Here is a 22347-nt window from a genome sequence, read left to right on the forward strand (position 1 = left end):
AACCGTCTGCCTGCCAACAAATTGGATGAATCTAGCCACCACTGTAGCGAGATCCTGGTTCTTGTTGCAAGGCCAATCCTTCTGCGCATCTGCAGGGGGGAGCCGGACCATTTTGTCAGAATATCCAATTGAAAGGTCCTGGAATGGAAGCGGCGAAATTGTATTGCTTCGAATGAAGCCACCATCTTGCCTAGAAGCCGGAGGCAAAGATGGATCTGTACCAGAGGTGACTGTAGGACCTCCCTGACCAGCTGTTGTATTGCAGTGACCTTTTCCATCGGCAGAAAAACTTTTTGTTCTGATGTATCCAGGATCATGCCCAAGAAAACCATCCTCTGGGTTGGAACCAGCGATGATTTGGGCATGTTTAGGATCCACCCGTGGTCTCTTAGAACCTGTATGGACAGATTGAGAGCACTGCTTAAAGCCTCCGCCGACCCTGCTTTTATTAGCAGGTCGTCCAGGTATGGCACTACATTCACCCTTCGGAGCCTGAGTAGTGACATCATTTCCGCCATTACCTTTGTGAAAACCCGCGGGGCTGTCGACAGGCCGAAAGGTAACGCCCGGAATTGGTAATGGTCGTTCCCCAAGGCAAACCTGAGATAGATTTGGTGTGGGGGCCAGATAGGAATGTGTAGATAGGCGTCTTTGACGTCTATAGAGGCCAGGAACTCCCCTCTTTCTAGGCTGGCGATCACAGAGCGCAAGGACTCCATCCTGAACTTGAACACGCGCAGGAAGGGGTTCAGTGACTTTAGATTCAGGATGGGTCTTACTGAGCCGTCTGGCTTCGGTACCAGGAATAAGTTGGAATAATATCCCTGGCCCTGCTCCGTGACTGGCACCGGTACAATTACCTGAGACTGAAGCAGCCTGGTAATGGCCCCCTGAAGGAGCACCTGATCTTCCTGGGATGCTGGGAGTGCCGACCTGAAGTATCGTCTGGGAGGGGGTTTGTCGAATTCCAGCTTGTAACCTAGAGAAATGAGACCTCTGGCCCAGGTATCCAGACCCGAGGCGTCCCACACATGGCTGAAATGCAACAATCGCGCTCCCACCGCGAGAGAGTCTCGTGGCGGGAAAACCACGTCATGCTGCAGGCTTAGAGGAAGTCGCGGCATTTGGACGGTCCTGGGTGTTGGAGGTGTTAGGCTTCCTAAACTTGCCTCTCGTGCCCCTGCTGGCATTGGAGGCGCCCCTAGCCTTGGGGCGAAACCTGTTCCCACGAAAGGACTGCTGGGAAGCACCTGTGAAGGTACGCTTTGCAACCGTGGGGGCTGATGGAAGGAAGGTAGATTTTCCTGCCGTGGCTTTGGAAATCCAACCGTCTAATTCACTGCCAAACAGCCATTCTCCTGTAAAGGGAATACCCTCCACACTCTTCTTTGAGTCTACATCTGCAGACCACTGCCGCAGCCACAAGGCCCGTCTGGCTGACACCGCCATGGCTGAATTGCGCGCGTTAATTGCGCCCAATTCCTTTTGTGCCTCGCACAGGATTTTTGCGGTATCCTGAATGTGACGCAGGCTGTCCCCTATCTGGGCCACAGTCATGTCACACAACAAGCCGTCCTGAATCTGGGTTGACCAGGTATGAATAGCCTTGGCCATCCAGCAGCTGGCTAAAACTGGACGCTGGGATGCCCCACTAGCCGTATATATGGACTTGAGGGTAGCTTCCAGCCTTCTATCCGCCCCGTCCTTAAGGGTGGATACCCCTGGGACTGGTAGCAACACCTTCTTAGAGAGGCGGGAAACAGAGGAGTCCACTACCGGTGGCTCCTCCCATTTCTTTCTGCCCAAAGGTTCAAAAGGATATGCATTTGTGAACCTTTTTGAAAGAGTAAACCTCTTATCAGGGTTTTGCCATGCAGCCCTGAAAGCAGTTTCTAACTCTGCCTGCTCAGGGAAGTACACTGGCTGTTTCTTCTGAGTCATGAAGAAAGGATCTCCTTCTGTGGATGCCTCTACAGGGAGATCTAAAACATCCCTAATGGCCCTGATAAGGGGCTCGGGACCATGTACTGCCGTCTCAGGAGCTGGTTCCTGCAGACCCTGCTCCTCACCCTCCTCCAATATGTCCTCATCGTCCTCATCTGTGTCAGGATCCATAGCAGTTGCCTGCCTCTTTTGAGGCTGTGCGGGCGGGGGAGGTACACTTTGGGTATGAAGAATATCCACCCTGGCAGATAACATGGACAATTCCCTCTGAACCCTCTGCGTTTGCTGAGTGTTAGTGGAAAGCTGTGAAGCCACAGAATCCAACAAGGTCTTTATGTTGGAGGCCCACGCAGGCTCCTGCTCGTCTGCCTGCGATTGCCCCGCAAGCTGTGGGGGAACCCCACTGATCTGGGTGTCAGCACTACTGGGCTGTGGTGACATACAAGCCTCACAAGTAACCTGGGACTGTGACTTGGGCACAAACTTGGTGCTACACACCATACAAGTGAACTTTTTCACCATGATGAGATAGTACTACAATGTCTTTAGTAACAAACACAACCCCCACGCAGTCACACACGTGCACACACTGCTGGATGTGTTTCCTCTGAGTGAAAACAGACTATGTGCTTGCTTTATGCTGTTGTCTGTAACTAAACAGTGGGGAAAAAACAGAGCAATTGGGGAGCCAAGTGCACCCTTAACCTGAACTCACAGATCTGGGTGAGCTGGTAACGCTAAACACAGTGATATAAACAACACAGTGTCTGACTAAGCTAGATAGCGCAGCAGCGCTAAATCGCTATAAAAACCTGCTGTCTCTGCCGTGCTGCAAGTACCCGGATCCACCACGCCAGTGAGGAGCCCTGTAATGGAGTCTGGCAGCGTGTGAAGAAGCAGGAAGTGACAGCGCGCGCCCAGCAGAGCTTGGTCCCGCTCTGAGTGAAGCCCCGCCCCCTTACACGGAGCTGGCGCTTACATATAATTATACTGACATTATTAAAGGTGTAAAATATATATCATACATTATACCCTGAGGGGTGTCCCTGGTGGTCCAGCGGCAGCACCCCTATGCCAGTTATCAGACGCGGTGTTCACGCGGTCCCTGCTGGAGAGCCGCCATTACTAGCCGTCGTCTTGCCGCACCAGAAATGGCTGCGGGGACCCCTTGTGGGACCCCCAGCCTGTACTCACCACCGATGTCTTCAGACCTGTCAGGGGTGTGCGGCGGCTAGGGGACTTGCTCGCTACAGCGCAATGCTGTGCGGTGACAAGTCCCACGCAGGACTGGATTGTCCTGTAGCAGGGTCAGCTCTGCACCTGAAGAGGTCGGGGACTGACCCTTCCCCTGACACCCACGAAGCAGGACAGCTGTGTGGTCACTACAGCGCCCCAAAATAACAAACTTGAAAATAAATGTGGAAAAAACTCTGGAGCATCCAGAAGCACTGCCTCTCCTGAGGCACATTTTTCAAAACTGACTAGTGGAGGGAGATTGAGGGGAGGAGCCAGTGCATCCACACTGAAAGTTCTTTTATGTGCCTGTCTCTCCTGCGGAGGTCTCAATCCCCATAGTAGTGAAGCCCAGTATCCCATTGGACGGTAGAGAAACAGGTTTTTTTTTTCAGTGTGAACAGGTCGCATACCCGGATCTCATACACGGGTAAAACCCTTCTTTTTACCAGTGTTTGAGATCCGGGTATGCAGATACGGATTGAACCGTTCTCACTGCATAAAAATCTGTGTTAAAAGGGGAATTACTGGGTAGAACTTCTTCACCCGGGAATTTTCCTTGCAGTGAGAATGGGGGTCAGTCCCTGCAGTCTCCGGTAAAAACAGTGTATTTCTCACTGGCCGTGAGAACACGGTATAACATACTCCCTGAAAAGGTCAATAATCCTGCAGGAAAAGGCAGATTATGTATGAAATTCAATTCTGCCACCAATTCTTGAGTCAACAGTTCTTGATGACCAGTTATCTGGACATCGTTTTAGAGCTCTCAGCACAGAAGGTGCTGGTGTCTAACCACTAGAATATGAGATGTCTTCTGCACCCCTTTGCTGGAGAGCTGACAACTTTGCACAGGATTAGTGTGTATTTTACAAATCAGCAAGGTCCTGGTAATCTTGATTACTTTGTGCTCTGCAGATTAAAAAAAGGCACCCTGTGCCAAAAGCAGCAAACCAGCCCGACTGAGCCCCCTCTAGGTATCACAATAAGTATTGTGTTCTTTCACTTGATCACACTGTATGGTAATGCAAAAGGAGGTGTCTATTACAAGTAGACTCCTCCTGCTGCCGGAGTGATCTCACTTGCATCAGAATGCAGCATTGGATCACCGCAACACCAACAGCCAATTTGCAGAACCAATGGTGTTGCCCCATAGTAGAAGCTAGGAAATCTGTCCCACGATTAAAGAACCCTGGCCTCTTACATCCCTATATGGTGGAAACACACTCATTTTACCAAACACAAACAATAACCGCAACATCTCAAGCCCCTCCCTTCAGATGGCAGCAGACTCAGTTGCCGGCCTGCAAACACACAATACAGATAATCTTTACTTTGCTGCATATAAAACAGTGACCGCAACAGAATGAGATTCATAGAGCTAATGTGATCAGATACGGACACTTGACCTTGGGGTTCAGCCAGTAACTCTATAAGTTTACTTTGCTCTTTAACTACCATTCTTACTAACCTACTATTTAACGTTGAGTAGATTTTCCTTTTGCAACAGAAGGCAGAAAGTTTGGCTACAGTCCCATTGACTTTAAACGCAAGGTTTTTAGAGATGGTCTTACAGCGTTTAATGTGCTGGTCTATAATTTTGTATTCAGACAAGTACCACCTCTAATTTCTTTGGACCATTTTCAATGTGGTACAAATAATGGTACCAAACAATAAAGTGACTACTTTTCTCCATTGAAAATAGGCTAAATGACTGACTACAAATCTGTCCAGGCCATTTGAGAATAAGCAAACTTTGTGTAGTATTGAAATGTTATATCACACCCAATCTCCCATCTAAAATGATGGAAGATCGCAGGGCGATATTCAATTGATCTATTATTTTGCACATATCGCGCTCGTTATGGTCTGTTTTAGCCACACATTTGCAAACTTCAGCTCACCACCCCCGAGGATCATGAGCTGAAATTCTGGTGTAAAACAATTGCATACTGCCCTTTATCTTTGCGATATTTTATGACCGGCATGAACTGTTGTGTGAAACTACACATCCCAGCATGCCTTGCCATAGTTTTAGCATTCTCTAATACAGGGCTCGACAAATTTCTTTAATCTCTAGGAGACAGCATGAAAATGTTGGAGCAGGATATACTAATAATAAGGTCAGTGCATGCCAAAAATCTACACACACCATAATGCACATTACATATACCACATAAGTAAAGTCCATTGCCTATTAAGTATGATACCACATGCCGTAATTACATATTATGCCACGTAAGTACCGCTTACCGACATGCTGGTTGCTATGGGTTTCATGATTCATGCCAAGGGTTAACCTGCTCTGACAGGGGAAAATTCTTGTTGCTCTGGGTGCCACTGTAGGAGCTCCCTGGCCTCGCCGTCCCCAGGGCAGGCCTGCAGGAGGCCAAGATGCTACAAAGCTGTGGCTGTGTGCCGGGGTATCCAGCTGCTGCCTGCTGGGGCTTGTGCGGGGGTTGCTGGCCTGTGTGTGCGGGAGGCCAAGCTGCTGCAACCAGAATCTGTTTCCTCCATAAAAAAATCCGGTCGCCAGGAAGCAGAATCTGGTCGCCGTGGCGACCTGGCACCCGGGATTTGTCGAGCCCTGCCCTAATAGCAAAACTTTGGCAAGGCATGATGGGACTTATAGTTTCACAACAGCTGGAGGTTTGGCCATGCCTGTTGTATAAATGCATGCCTTTGGTATATTATAGAAGAAACCGTACTCTTCAGTAGGGAATGCAGAACAGTTTCAATAAGCATTAAGAGTACCAAAAATGTGTCCACGTTATATATTATTTATAATCTATAAATATTTGTATTGTATCTTTTCAGATTGGCTTGTGTTCCTAATTGGGTTATTATTCAAAGGATAATAATCAGTTTATAAATTAGGGAGTTTCCAAATTATACAAATTCAATGGCAGGAAACATGATGCACACACAGCGCGATGTACAGTACACGTTTGCTGCATAACAGAAGGCAGAAATGAGGCTTTGATTACACCTATCCCACTCTTCGTAAGTGGTAGCCCCATGGTGTTCAACAAAATATAGATTTCCTGGATGTGAGGATATAAAAATGCTTTCAGGATATATTAAAACAAACAACATGGGAAATAGAACAAGTGATTGCTGTGGAAATAAAGACATGCATGTATTTCTTGCACAAATATTTAACTTTTCATTTCTGTTTGACATCTATTATACGGATTTCCATTCTGCATTTTCCCTGTTGGTACATGAATTACATTTGTAGGATTTTGAGGTTTTTGCTGTGCTTTAATAACCATCCTCTTGAGATGTTCAGATAAATAAACGCAATTTGTCTCCAAGCTTCATTTGTAGCAGTGGCATTATACAGAACCATTAACATTTCCGTGCACATTGCTCTTATTTAATGGCTCAGAATAGGGAAATATAGAACTAAATGCAAATGTAATTAATCTAATAATTCAACTTGAACCATTTGAGTTAGGAGCCCACGAGGTGAGAGATTTTGTTCGCCTGATCTGTGCAATGGAAACTTAGGTCATGTGGTCCCTTATAAAAGCTGCAGGAATCTTGGTATAGACAAGGGGTGGCCAAACCTGTCCTCAAGATCTACCAACAGTTCATGTCTTTCTGGCATCCTGTGGATCTACAGTAGGAATGAATGTAGCAGGTTTGACTATGTGACAGTTAGCAATGACTGCAGCTGTGCACCAGCTGCAGTCGTTTGGAAAAGGTGGACCATTGGTTGGTAGATCTCGAGGACCGGTTTAGCCACCCCTGGTGTATATGTACAGGTCGTAAGGCCCCCATACACTTATGCGACTTCCCAGGCAGCAGGATTGCATAGGATACATCGTATGCAGCCCTTTAAACATTCAATGTGTATCATATGCAATCCTAGTCAAGGCTGCTGGATCCGCTAAATCTTTATGGCAGCCATTATGATCTCCAGCTCAGATCCGACGGGACCGGCATCGGAAAGGAATTGGATGTTAGACACATGCGACTTGACATTTTTCACTGATTTCTTGGCCCAATGCATCAGAATCGGGTTAAAAAGGCCAAAGTCGCACTACTATGGGCACCTTTAGTGTAAGTAAGTAATAGTCAGAGAAAAACATCTTATATTGTTTCCACAATATGTGTGGATATTTAGTATAAATATGGAATGGCTTTTCATTTGTGCACGGATATTAGTCATGGTAGTTTTATTTCATGTAACGGGAGTTACCATTTGTTGACATGGACCTATAGCATCTGGAAGGCGACAGTATTTATAGAATAAACATAATAAATATAGAGATGCTCAGATATGAAGGTCTACAGTAGCACATTCCAGAGGGGGAAAAAAAAGTGTGGGTTCATGTTATTTTGATTAACTTTTTATGTGGTCTTAATCAGATGCCAACATGGCTAAAAACACTGTGACGCAAACTCTAGTGAATATAATCAGAGTTAAGCAAGGCTCCATGCAAATGGTTCATCAGTAAACCAAGAACCTCTCTTCAACTAGCGTAACCCACCACAGCTGGTGCTAGTAACCGTTGCTTCTCTAGGCATGAGAGCATTCAGTCTGCATTGACCAATAGTCTATACATCCATTCATTGAGCTGTCCAATCAGCAGTGCTTAATATCCTATCACTCAAACTGTGCTTATCACTTCTACTTAGTAGAGGTGGGGGAGAGAAGATAATAGATCTGCATGGATGGCACCTTTAAACTAAATATTCTAATCCAGAATGGCTGAACTACTAAATATTTAATCCAGAATGGCTGAACTACTATTTATTATGAAGTTTTACATAGAATGTCTGGTTTGACAATTTCTCATTTGTGGTATATGAACACCGTTTCCTTCTGAAATTAGTGTGACAGAATGCTGAATTTTTAAAACAAGTAACATGTTCAACTCAAAACCATTTTTTTTAAACAGCTTTCGGAACATAAAAACTCTGCATATAGCTTTAAAAGACAGAGCATTTCAATATTTGCATGGAATGGCATAACACAACATAAAATCAGAACTTGGAAATAGTTCTTGGGACAGTCAAAAAAATTTTTAGGAGCCGCCTACTAGGTTGGGGGTATGGATTGTATGGTTGACCTAAAGATGGTCGATAGTCATTAAGTCGACACCATTAGGTTGACATACTGCATGGTCGACAGGTCATTAGGTCGACACAAGCATTAGATCGACATGGTCTAGGTCTACATGGGGTTTTTCACTGTTTTTTTTACCCGAATATCGACATGGACACAAAATGTTCCAGGAAAGACTAAAAGATCTGTATAGTTTAGAGCAGAGAAGGGAAAGGGGGGACATGATAGAAACTTTCAAATATATCACGGGTTTTAACAAGGTACAGGTGGGAGACATTCTTCACAGGAAGAGGAGCAGCAGAACACGAGGACATGCACTGAAACTAGAGGGAGGAAGATTCAGGGGAAAAGTGAGGAAGAATTACTTCACAGAAAGAGTAGTAGATAAGTGGAATAGCCTACCATAAGAGGTGGTAGACGCAAATACAGTAGTACAATTTAAACATGCTTGGGATAGGCATATTGATATCCTTACAAAAAATAAATGTTTAAAAAAGGGGCAGACTAGATGGGCCAAGTGGTTCTTATCTGCCGTTAAATTCTATGTTTCTATGTTTATTATACATGCTGTGATTGGAAAGTGAGGAGCTGATTGGTTAGTGCTCTCTCTCTCTCTACACTTTCTCTCTTTCCATGCTTTGATAAACACCCCAATAAAAGAGAAGTACATTTCTAAAACAAAAAAGGGCGAGTAGCCAATTAGGTGCGCTAGTTTTTTGGTTCAAAAAAAAAAAAAAAAGGGATTAATATTAACCGAAGGTCATTATTGGGCTAACCAATTATAGCCCATTTATATCGGCGAAAAAGTCATGTTTCAAATCCGAGATAAGTAACCCTGTGTGTGATCATGGCTCTCAAGGAAGGCCATCGGTATGTGGTCATTAGGCCAACCACTAATGGTCAACGTGACCAGGTCGACATACCCAAGGTCGAAAAAGACAAATGGTCGACAAGCTGTTTTGGTACTTGTGTAATATCTAGTCGCCCGATTTTTTCATTGTATTGCATTGCATCGCATCGCATGAAGTATAGTGGCATACAATTCATGCAATGCGATTTTTCATTGTAAAGACCCGATTTTTAATTGTATAGTCACTCATGGGTGATTTCATACCCCCACTATCCAACTACGCATGGAGTTGATTTTATATAGTGTGGTGAGCGCAGCGAGCCACCGAGCCCGAAGCATGGCGGGCGCAGCGAGCAACGTGAGGGGACGCAGAATACATGTAAAGTAATCCGCGTCCGCTCGCCACGCTTCGTGTTCGGTGGCTCGCTGCACTATATAAAATCAACTCCATGCGTAGTTGGATAGTGGGGGTATGAAATCGGGTCTTTACAATGACAAATTGCATCGCATGCCTTAAGTAGTGGCATGCGATGAAAAAAAATCGGGCGCCCAGATAATACACAAGTACCGTTGTTTTTTTTCCATTCAGCTTGCATGCATATTCCAGACGAGTGACTGCTATCAAGGGTAATTGGCTAGCCCCAGCCGAGTCATTTAGCCGTGGCTAACTGGATATCACTATATGTCTTATTGGTGATCATTGTAAAAAAATAACCATCCCTTCCAAAAGATCAACAGCATAATGAAATGTATGTGCTTGGTATGTTGCATGGAATAAAGCATTTTACTGTCCACTTGAATGACACGTACATTTAGAGTACAATTGTAATGTGATCACTTATCTCAGGATAACTCATAACAAGTCTCATGTACATATAGGTGTGTGCGACGAGTACTAGGTGCTGTAGACCGCATTTCTGGAGGGATGATGTAGGGCAGTTGACAGATGCCAAATGTATTCAAAGGGCAGACACAGTGCATGTAAATGTGACATATGATAGTCTGGATCACCTTTCTCCTGGCAACCAATGCATTTTTTATTTATATACCAAGTAAAGAGATTAAGCGCACCTTTAATTTACTCCATTCTCCAGGGCGAAGGTATTTCAGTGTATTATCTATAGGCTTACTTAATGTTCACACAAGGGGGGGGGGGGGATCATCCTTTATGTAACTGGAAACAAATCACTTACTAATAATAATCCAAAACTTTGCTACACATAAAAACTATACAAACATCACACAATCCAATTAAACGAAAATCATGCTGAAAGAAGTTCACCATCCTAGCATTGACTACACTCTCTGTAAATCCCAGTGAAAACCCCATTGAAATACACCAGAGAATTGCAGCGAGCATGAAACGGAGAACTGGTCGGCATTCACTGTTAAATTTCGGCGAAAAGTGAACATTGAATAGGGTGAATCAGATTTTCAGTGAAAAAGATTCACCGCAGGGCGTGAAAACAGCCCGATTCACCGAAAAAAAACGGTGAATCGGGAACATTGAATACTGCCCTCTGACTCTGTGTGCCCAGATAAATGATCCTCTATAGCTGCAGTACCATCCTGGGCAATGAGACACTAAAAATCTGTAATTACAAGCAGATGTATTGAAAGCAATAGTTATAGCCCTGTATTTTAATCAGAGTGCTACAGAAAAAAAAATGTTGCAAGCTGCTTTTAATAAAAGAGACTGGTCACAAAATACACCCAAGCAACCCCAATTGTCAGAAAATGATCCCTCTGTTCAGAGTGAATAAAGCCGGTGACGGAACAAGGGTGGACCTTACGCATATTTGATTGACCAGCCAGCCTACAAACAGTCTAATCTGGTTATAATAAATGTGGATGACATGGCAGCGCTCTCTGCATTGGACTAGATTAATGGATTCATTGTAATACGTAATGTACCTGCAATGTGAAAGGCCTTAATGTAATGAAGACCATTTCCTACATGGTAGGGGGGAGTGTATGTACAGTATACTGAATTAAGCGGTATTAAATGAGTTTGGGAAAAGGAATCTACAAGTACAGTATATAATATATTTATACACATCTTTGAAATCATAAATGGTACAAATTTAAATTAAACTAAACCTCATACCTTTCACAGTTTTTGGCAATCCAATAATGGGCGGTACCAAAATACCTGTGTTTGGTGCTCATGCCGGCTTATCAGGAATTTTGTTGGTCTGCATCAAAATTAACGGAAACGGGGCTGTGGCAGCCAAAAACACTGAACATGTATGTTTTTGGGCATAAATGTGTTTTATCAGGTGATCTCATTAGACATCGAGGAAAATATGAAACATAGAAGTTGTTCTACAGGGGGGCGATTGCATAAACCCCAATATTTCTTAACTTCTATGCACTTTATTTGGCTGATTTTATACAGGAATTCTATTAAATATTACATTAGTATATACAAAATTCAAACTGGTCAACAAATACATTAGAAAAGAACAATCAAACTAACTAGATTAATAGATTAACCAGTGTTAAATACAGGGTGAGTACAGTAGACAGGACAACAAACAAACTAGATATCTGAAATATAATAGAACAATAGTAGTCAAACAATGCACAAATTACTTCAAACAATAAAATGACATACATATAGCAAGGTTACAGGTTTACACTAATCCTGAACAGCCGGTGAAATGTACTCTGCTCAATAATTTACCAATAAACAATGTTCTAAGAAACAAATATTTGTTTCTTTATGCAAACCCACATCCAAAAAATGAACATGCTGTCCATGGGTAATACATTGCGATGACATGAAATGTTTAAAACTCAAATCCTCACTGCACTTCTGGCACCCGTTTATTTAAATAAACCTCAATGTGTGACTTAGAGCTCAGCAACATGCAGCTATATATATTTAGGTGCACATTTATCAATAGAACACATTTGCAATGCAATCTGGGTTCACTATTAGCTCCCATAGTCACATTGCAGGATGCAATAACAATGCCAGTATGTATATAGCATGCAGGGGAGGGGCCTAATTAATGCCATCTAGTACCCTTTTAAAAATGCAAAGAAAAAACCTACTATTTGTGAGCCCATCAGTCATTGTCAGACCTGGAGAAGGATGGATATCGATCACACGTAATCAGTGTGATGGATATCCTCCCTTGAGGCAGAGGACTCCGTGGCAGCAGCTTCCCTGGACCCACCACAGACCAGCACAAAGCAGCATGCATTGGGATATGAAGAGAGGCTGCAGCTGGATGACAGGTAATAAGAGGGTGAGAAGAGAATGTGGACCTGGTCTCTCACTGGGCTCCCTTAACAAGCCTGGGCTATTAGAACATGGCCCCCCTCCTTCTGCAATGCCACTGATAGCAGCACAAGCAGGGACAAGGACGCCAAAATGAGACTATCTGGATTTGTTTACTTCAGTGCAAGGACTTCAACGCATGCGCGTTCTCTGACACACGCATCGGCGGCAGCCATTGATAATGCAGTTTTAATGGAGGTGTGAGGTGCGGTGCCCCTGGATTGGTTGGGCGGGGTGGCTATAGTGTGGCACACCATTACACTCTATTAACACAATTTGTTTCTCGCTAATGCTATTTCATTAATATTTTAATTACACTTCATTTATTTCTCTCTCTCTCTTTCTATATATAACTTCAGTTTCCAATCACTAATATTTATCAAAACTATAGTATTTTCACTGGTGTGCTGCTCTGGGCTTTCTGGCTTATGCTGGTTTTTGGGGGTGCTGCTAGATATAGCGCTAGGGACCCCCAATATACAGAGAGGCCTTGACGATGGCTTGGGGGCTTAAATCATAAATTTGCGCAAATATATGTAACCAATATCTCTGAATTATATTATTATGTAGTGTTCAAGTTTACCAATACAATTCAGTGAGTTGGAGGGAACAATGCATTTTTTTAACTTACCCAGTATTAACCCCTCCCTTTCATGCACCTGAGTGGTATTACTAAACCAATTGAGCATTTACCACTATATATAGTTACGTTTGCAATCTGGTGGCCATCTTCAGATGGTGCTAACTGCAAGGCCAATTTCTATTTCGGACCATATCACATCCCCATAGAATACTATGAAGGGACACACATACGGGTTTTATTACATTTTTGTCGTTGGGAAATATTCCACAATTATTTAATTGTCCCAATAGAACAATAGTTCAAACCGTGTACAGAAGTGAGAAAAAGTAAAGTGCAGTTCAGGTTGCATCTGGCGGAGGTGCAGCTAGAGCACCAGGTGTCAGCAGTGCAGAGGGGCACCACCAGTGAAGCACCCATTTTATTTGATAAATGTGGTTAGGATAAAAAGCCTTTTAAATGGGTAAAGTGACCAATCAAATTAGGTAGTAAATAGCTTTAAAATAATTCCGCATAACATACAAATAAAATTAAACAATAAAAGAAAATGTATGTTTGTTGCATGTAGGTTGACAAACCAAAGTTGCATTAGGAAACAAAAAGCACGTTAAAACATCATGAAAATATAAATGAAGTGATAAATGTGTTATATGGGGCTATTATTTTAATTGCCAAGATCAACGCCCATGTGTTCCCCTAGAAAATAATGTCATGTTTGTACTGTACCTCTGTTTTTAATGACAGTCCACTGTTAAAGAAAATAGCAGATACCGCAATATATGTTATGGTAATTTCTGGCTTCAATGGTCCTAAAAAGTAAACAAACAATCAATGAGATAAGCATTAACATTAAGCGTTATTGTGGGTGTGGAACAAAATAATATTAAAGTGCAAAATTATACTGGTAACAAAACAGGTCACTCCAGCAGCCTATGCCAAACACCTAGTGACAAGGGCAGTGTCCAGGCTGCCTGCATATACGAATAGCTTATTCCAGAGCAAATTATGCCACTTAAGGGAAAATTTAGTAAAGCTTCTAAAAAAAAAAAAAAAAATTAAAAAAAAGAGGTGGTCGCCAATAGCGACCTATTCTGTCTTTTAGTGCTCTTTTCAATCCTAGAAAATGAAAGACCTATTCGATTTGTTGCTATGGGCAACACCTATGTTTTTAGAAGCTTTAGTAAACTTGACCCCTCAGTGCACAGATCTCTACAGCTAGGAACAGTTACACCCTGTTCCCATAAGCGACCTTGCAAATCCCGGGTCTCAGCCCCACCCTGGTAAAGTGCAAGGTCGGGGACACAGAACGTATTCCCAGGTAGTTTGCTTTTATACAGCAAAAAAACCTGGGCCAATGGACAGTCACGTGCAAAGACCTGGGTGTTTGCTGAATGTGTGAATGTTTAGTGAAGCCATGTTACAGGCTGTACTTTATAAATAACAGGAGCTACTTTGTTGGTACTTTATTTTTCTTCACTTTCTCTCTAAGGCTTAGTGAATCTACCATAGGCCAATAGTGGTCCTAATGCCATAAATATTGTGCAAAATTAACCCATTTTTAATTGAATAAAACATTGGACTTCTAGTTATATTAGCCACCAGCAATTCATCTCCTCAAGCAAAAGGTTTATTACTAGGAGACATTAAGAAAAAAGCAGTGCGCTCCCATTCAACTGTTGCCAGCCAGGCGACCCTAAAAAGCAGACAGCTTGGGACAGTGTATTGCCCCGTACACATGGGGCGACAGGAACCCCGTACGGAGCGATCTGTGCTGACCGGTGTTCTCTTGTGAGATGGGACTAGATTTTTTCTAAATGCAGTCAAAATCTAGTCAGGCTGTCACTATGGGGTGTGCACACAGGCGATGTGTGCTTCATTTCTAAACTATCTAGTCAGATTGCTGACTAGATAGTTTAGAAATGAAATCGCCCCCTGTGTACGCGGCTTAATACTGTGCAATAATAAAAAAAAATTGATATTTTTAAGACTTTTCCAGATATTGGCCGAATGCTAGCTAGTTACAGGTAGAATTTTGTCCACAAACACTCACTAAAGCACAGTACAAGTCTGCACTTGTCATGTACCCTTTTTGCTATATTCCTGCCATCCAATCTGCACCTTACCTTTTTGAAGGTACAGTGGTATTTCTGATTAGGAGGGAGATCTGTGTGACCGCCTGGTACAGTAAGATTAACGAAGCGCAACTCTGCAGTAACCTATCATAAGCAGATTTCTGCTCCATAGCATTGAAATCATGTGAAAAGGGGAGGGGTACGCTGTCCCCATGTGGCGCCTCTGGCTCCTGTGAGAGTAGCGACCGCCCCTCTCGCTAAAATCTGGCCCGGTGTCTGTCATTTGTATGTGTTTTTTAACTAGTAGATTAAATTGTACCTAGGTGAATCAATGAGATTTTCAGTAATTACATATCTAAAAAAAGGTGCATTTATTGAAACCTAGATAAGGTTTCACATATTCTCATATATCATAAAATAGCATGTGTTATAGATGTCGGTAGAGGATTGTTAATTAAAGAAGACTAGGTACCATGAATTAAATATCACTAAATTAAATATACACCAGATGTAAAATAAATAAAATACAGAAGGCCAGATGCAGTAAGCTTCAAAAGTGATACAATTAAGAGTGATAAACAATTAACCAATCAGCTCCTGCCTGACATTTTTCAAATATAGTCCGTGACATGGCAGGTAGGAGCGGATTGGTCAATTGTTTATCACTCTCCATTTTATCATTTTTGAAGCTTAAGGTGAGTACACACGGGTGCAATTTCATGTAAAATCGCTGGGAATATGGTCGCTGAGCAACCATATTGCCAGTGGTTTGGAGATCAGCGTTGATCTCCCCAGACCCGTGCCGCTGCTCCCTCCCTCCTCCCATCAAAGTGACAGCAGCAGCGTCTGCTGCTGCGCTCCCCCTCCGCCCCGTAGCAGTGTCTCCTTTTCATCGCTGATGAAAAGGAGACACTGAGCAATATGATTGCTGGGGATATATTGCTAGTAATATATCCCCAGCAATCATATTACACCGTGTGTACACAGCATCAGTGCATCTGGCCATTTAACTCTAATCAGATCAAGACTCTCTATAGCAGGTGTGTGCGTTATATAACCTAAAGCAGTGGTAGCCAACCCTAGCCCTCGAGAGCTACCAACAGTTCACATTTTCCAGACAACCTAGCTGCTGCACAGCTGCACTCATTAATCACTGACACATTTTAAAAAATACACAGATGGAGCTAATTAGCTCACTTGTAGTTCTGTGAGGAGACCTGCAAAACATGCACTGTTGGTAGCTCTCGAGGACTAGGGTTGGCTACCCCAGACCTAAAGCATTGGATCTCACACAGTTCACATTTTCCAGGTCACCAGACAGGTGCACTCATTACCGACTGACACATTTTAAAAGATCCACAGGTGGAGCTAATTATTTTCACTTGATCCTGTGAGGATACATGCAAAACCACATTATTAGGATCTGCCAGTGAACACTCACCTATACCACCCCAAATTGATTTGGAGTTACATGTGAGAGATCTATATAACGGACTGCATATTTCCAGTCTGTCACTCACTTTCGCATTCATATTGTTGTAACACTAAGAGTACAGTATATTCAGTGAGCGCGTCTATTTTACAATCCGCTAATCGATAGTCAGGGCTATTTTTTAGTAGGCTCCAGCAGGAACTGAGGCCCTTATTCTAGTTCACTCTTTCTGACAAAATATTTCTTAGATGGACAAAACCATGTGCACTGCAGGTGAGGCAGGTGTTACTTGTGCAGAGATAATTAGATTTGGGTGGGGTTTTACACCTGCCTCACCTGCAGTGCACATGGTTTTATCCATCTTATGGAGCCCACACACCACCGATCCCGGCGTGCGTTGTGGGCTTAACTAGCACACATAGCATCGCATCGTATGCCTTGTGCATACGATGCGATGCTATGCTAGAAAAAGCATGTGCAGCACATACTTTTTGTACTGTACGATGAGGTGCCGCAGGAGCGCGCACCCCATCGTACAGCATAGCACCGCCGGAAACGGTGCGTGTGTGGGCTCCATAAGAAATATTTTGTCAGAAAGAGTGAACTAGAATAAGGGCCTCAGTTTCTGCTGGAGCATACTGAAAAATAGCCCTGACTATAGTACATACACAGCGGGGTTTATTATTCAAGACACTTCAATTTAATGGTAATAAAATTCTGTTCCTATAGGGATTTGGGCTCGAGGATGGAGCAGGAGTTTGCAGAAGATCCAATATCTACAATTGCATAACCCTTGACATAATAGAACGCTCATAAATGCAAAGATAAGGTTGCACAGTGCATTGGAATATGCTGGCACTATATACATAAATGTTAATAAATACATTGTACAGTCAAGAGACAAACCTATTATTTTTAATGGGCTCTGATTTCTCTTTGCAAAGAGTAATGCAAATTAGGGACTGTACCACACAACAAGTCTGTTAAGATGCACCCTTAAGGTCACAGGTTCTCAAAGTCGGTCCTCAGGACCCCACAAAGTGCATGTTTCTCCTATAATAATATTTTGAATAAGTGTAAATTTTGAGGGGTATTCAATGCCCTGATGGCGAGTTACGACGGCGAGAGGTGCCTATAACTCGCCATCGGTGTATTCAGCTCACTCCAAGGTTCACTCACCAACTGTTCCGAGGCGAGGTGGAATCGGTTAGTAATTAAAATTAAGAGACTCACCAGTGTAGATAATGAGCATGGTTTCCTTAACAATCCCCACGGTATGTGTGTGTGTGTGTGTGTGTGTGTGTGTGTGTGTGTGTGTGTGTGTGTGTGTGTGTGTGTGTGTGTGTGTGTGTGTGTGTGTGTGTATATATATATATATATATATATATATATATATATATATATATATATATATATATATATATATATATATATATATATATATATGCAGGAAGTAACAGGCGGCACTCCAAGGGTTTGTATAAATCTTTGTATTAAAGCTGATAAGACACCAACGTTTCGGAGCCAAATGTGCTCCTTTGTCAAGGTGGTGAAAACATACAGTGAAACAATTACAATTTTCACCACCTTGACAAAGGAGCACATTTGGCTCCGAAACGTTGGTGTCTTATCAGCTTTAATACAAACCCTTGGAGTGCCGCCTGTTACTTCCTGCATACTTCTTCATCGTGGAGGGCACCGAGGTTAAAGCTACTGAGGGGAGAGTGCCGGACCGCACGCTATTTTGTGTGTATATATATATATATATATATATATATATATATATATATATATATATATATATATATATATATATATATATATATATATATATATATATATATATATTTTTTTTTTTTTAATCCTTTTTATTTGAAGCTTTTTTGAAAATACACAAGACATATACATTTAACATCAGCAATGACTAAACATTACAATCCACAAACATTACACTACTTGCAACACCACATAGCATATTAATGTACATTTCTTACAACATGATTTCACCTAACTTCGATATTTCTTTTCTTTTAGGCCCTCACGCTCTCTCTCCTATCTTCTACTATTTAGTTACCTTCCTATACTTAAGCCAACTACTTTGCTATATCCACCTCTGATTATAATCTAGATCCTAGTTTAACTGTTTTTTTTTTTTTTTTTTTTTTTTTTTTTACTGACCATTCCGGACTTGCTTTACCATATGTGTTTTATTAATTTTTCTATTGGTGCGTTTTTAAGTGTATTAAACATATGTTGTTCTTTTCCCGATCTTAATTTTTTCTTTTTTATGTGACCACGTCCTTTATTTTAACTCCCACTTTGTGTTGGTTCTTTAGTGCTCTTTCTTTCGATAAAATTTATTTGTGCTATTTCTATTGATCCCTTAGGACCTTATTAAGTATAACCACGTGAAACACAAAATAAAATAAAAAAATTACAAAAACCACAAGAAGAAACAAGAGGAAATAACGGGGGGAGAGAAATTTTTTTTTTTTATTTAAATAAAATAAAAAAAAAAATTATAAAGGGGGTTAACCCTTATTCAATTCTCATTACCCCATTATACATTTTCCCTCCCCCATATATATCCCTTATTATACCACCCTCCCCAAACCCTATAGAATTTTGTTACTGTTTTCCTTGACATGTGAATATATTTCTCGTGCTCTATTGTGATATTTACTAATTCTATCCATTTACCAATATCTGGACCTTCTTTGGCCATCCAGGATCTTGCAATACTAACTTTTGCGATTGCGCAGAGGTTTAAAGCCATTTGTCTTATTTCTGACGTGGTGTTTTCTTGAGGCCAAATACCCAAAATACAGCTGCTTGGCTGCACACTATGATGTGGGATCCCTAGATCTATCAGTATGTCCCTGACCTTTTGCCAAAGGGTTTGCACCTTTTTACACTGCCAAAGCAAGTGGAAAAGCGAGCAACCCGGTTCTCCACACTTTGGACAATTATCCACTTTGTTTCCCGCAAATCTACTCAACTTCACAGGGGTTATGTAATATATTCATTTGGACCTGCTGGACTCTAAGGGAATTGGTCGCGCCCCTTGTTGATGCCATGGCCAGTCCTCATCACTAATCTCTGGAATGTCTGTCCTCCACTTGGTTCTCAATTCTGGGAGATCATTTTCTTGATTGAAATTTAAAAGGTATTTATACATTTTAGAGACTCTCTGCCCACTACTATTCTTGTTAATAAAGCTTTTTACTGGTGTTTCAATAATTATTTGTGAGTTCTCCCCCCCCCAATATATTGGGAGAGTGCACTCCCCCATGGTATATTTTTAATGGTGTTCGTATAGATGCATATAGTGCAATAAATTCTCTTTATTTTGAAAATTTTTAAAAAACAGAAGGGAGTGAGGCAGTTCAGGAGTAAAACCGGTTGTAGTTACCAGATTTAGAGGAGAATCCTTTCTGGAGAAGTTCTCATATATAGCATGGCAGCGCTGGGACGTGATTGGCTGGGGATGGATATAGTTTAAAATATCAGCATTATCGCTAATCGTGTAGTGTTAAATGGTCACCTTTCAATAATAAGATCCCATAGATGGATTTTTAAGCTGTGGACCGTTGCGATTCCAGCAAGAAAAGTGCAACCCCCCCCCCCCCTAATGGAACCGCTGATCTGTATTTGGGGTTAAAGGCAGGTGTATAATTACCATTAAGCAGGATGTTGAATGTGTTAGGATGACTGAACCCAGTTACTGCCCCAGCATGAAAGGATATGCACACTTATTTTTTTTTAAAGTCTGTTTAGAGCTAACCACTAGTTAAAACCACAACATGCCCTGTAACCAACTGCTTCAACCACCTAACACAAACACTTTTTACATAATCCAACACTAGTAATACACCTTTCATACCAAAATCCCTGACCCGAATTAGAATATTGTCAGGCTCCGTTTATGCTGCGGCTTCCTCCCGGGTTATTCCCTGATTAGCACAGATTACACTGCACACAGAGTGTAGTGGAACTGTTCTGCCGGCACTTGGACATTACATCTCCAACCCAGGGAACACAGCTCTCTCAGATTAATATACTGTGAATGGGACTCGGGTCAGATGACCTGGGTTGTCCATTCACACTGCCCCATAACCCTGGATTACTGCTTGAATGGGTTTACCTTTTGCAGTCCAAATTTTTTTATTAAAAAATGGTCTACATTGAATGTTGAACGATGTTAATGTTCTTATTTTAAAGTAGCTCACCATTGGATCTGCTACTAGCACTAGGGCTGTTGAGCCCGACTAGACGTTGGACTTGAAAGGGTTAATGCAATGGTTATAAATGTAACACTTTTTGGAAGACGAATTGTACCTAATTAAAGCACTTGCCCTGTTCCTAAAACAAAATAGTTTTGAGGATTAAAACTGGAAACAGAATTGTGTATTTTTTCATATCTATATATTGTTCTTTTATCTATTATAGTATTCACAATACTTTCAAAAGGAAAACAATACAATCTGGTTTCAAACTAAAACTGCTTTAACTTGATTAGCAGGAAGCTGATAAAATAAAAAAAATCTATACTGTATGTTAACAATACTCCAATTTCCTAATACTCTGCTTTTACTAGCCACTTTTACTGTAGGGAGTCAGTGTAATTTGGGTCTCAAAAGCACAAATGTGTGTTTTCATGTTATGGGAAAAGAAAACAAAGCATAAGAAGGCAGCAAACAGTGAACCTGTTTCTTGGTTCCATTTTAGCAGATTATAGCAACATGCTGAGCCTACAGCAATGTGCGGTGTGACATCTCTGCTGCAGCTTAGGTTAGAGAACAATTTGAATATTTGTCAACACAGTTTTCGAGCTGCACTGCTATGTTCCAGGCAGAGAAGATTATCCCCACTGCTCAAACTACATTGAAAGACTGACCTCACAATGCAAGTCATTGAGTTCTTCAGCTCAGTTGAAACTGACAGCCAGGATTATATGTATTCTGGATCTAGTCATGTTGTAGCTGACTGGGAAAAGTGAGTCACAGCAGAATTGAAAGATGCGTCTGCATTTTTTTCTCAGCAGTACTGCAATAGCCACGCGCGTGAGCTAGCGGTCATACCCGGGGAAGGGTTTAAGGGGCCCATTTACTTATAGGATCGCATATACAATGCAATCTGGGCAGGATTGCATTGCAATATGCGATCCTAACGGCGGGATTAGCACATTCTGGTTTATTTGCGCTGGGACTAAGGGGGATATTAAATCCTCCCTCAGCCATTCCCAATAGGGGAGATGGCTGCGGGGCCCTATTCAATGCTGTCTTCCCCGGCAGCATTGAAAAGGGGATCTCTGCAGAATGAGCCCGACTTTCACAAGCAGTCGGGCTCGTTCTGCCTAGAATTGACAAGCTCCAGGCTGCTTCTCGTGGCCACACCCCCTTCTCGACCCAAGGCAGGAGGGACATTGAATCCCGCCTGCAAATTCTCAAGCAGACCGAGAACGGGACAGGGTCACAGCTGTCAAGCCAGCCCGACAGTCGTGGCTCATCATTGAATACCCCCCAAAGGGGCCAGAACCACTGGGCGACTATGCCCAGCATGTATTGTCAGGTTGCAATGGGGGGGGGGGGGGGGGGGGGGGGGGGGGAGCCCCTCAGAGCGGGAACGTGCAGCAGCACTCAACACTCATTGCCAGGCCATACACACGGGGGGGGGGGGGAGGGCCCAATGCAAGAAGATTTTTATGCAAATTGGCATGCCAAGAGGGGCTGTTTGACATTACTGCAGCAGGAGGACATAGCTCATTCATTATTTCCAAGGTGTTGAAGCTAGTGGTGTGGGAATTATGGGAGGCAGGAAGGATGTGATATTGATAAAATGCCTCCCCTTAATGGAGGTCTTTGACTGTGAAG

At 42.4% G+C, this 22347-nt stretch overlaps 1 protein-coding gene across 2 annotated transcripts in view; it reads right to left on the reverse strand.

The window, feature by feature from the left end:
- SLC10A7 (solute carrier family 10 member 7) overlaps positions 1-22347 on the reverse strand; it is a 240436-nt gene that overhangs the window by 130861 nt on the left and 87228 nt on the right. For both annotated transcript variants that reach the window (XM_083171239.1, XM_083171237.1), the window contains exon 2: positions 13697-13779. Coding sequence is in view for 1 of the 2 variants with exons in the window: in XM_083171237.1 (XP_083027363.1) it covers positions 13697-13779 (83 nt within the window). In the remaining variant the exon portion in view is untranslated. The remainder of the gene's footprint in view (positions 1-13696; positions 13780-22347) is intronic.

The sequence above is a fragment of the Crinia signifera genome, chromosome 1 (assembly GCF_055691185.1).
Source record: "Crinia signifera chromosome 1, ASM5569118v1, whole genome shotgun sequence".
Classification (NCBI taxonomy): domain Eukaryota; kingdom Metazoa; phylum Chordata; class Amphibia; order Anura; family Myobatrachidae; genus Crinia; species Crinia signifera.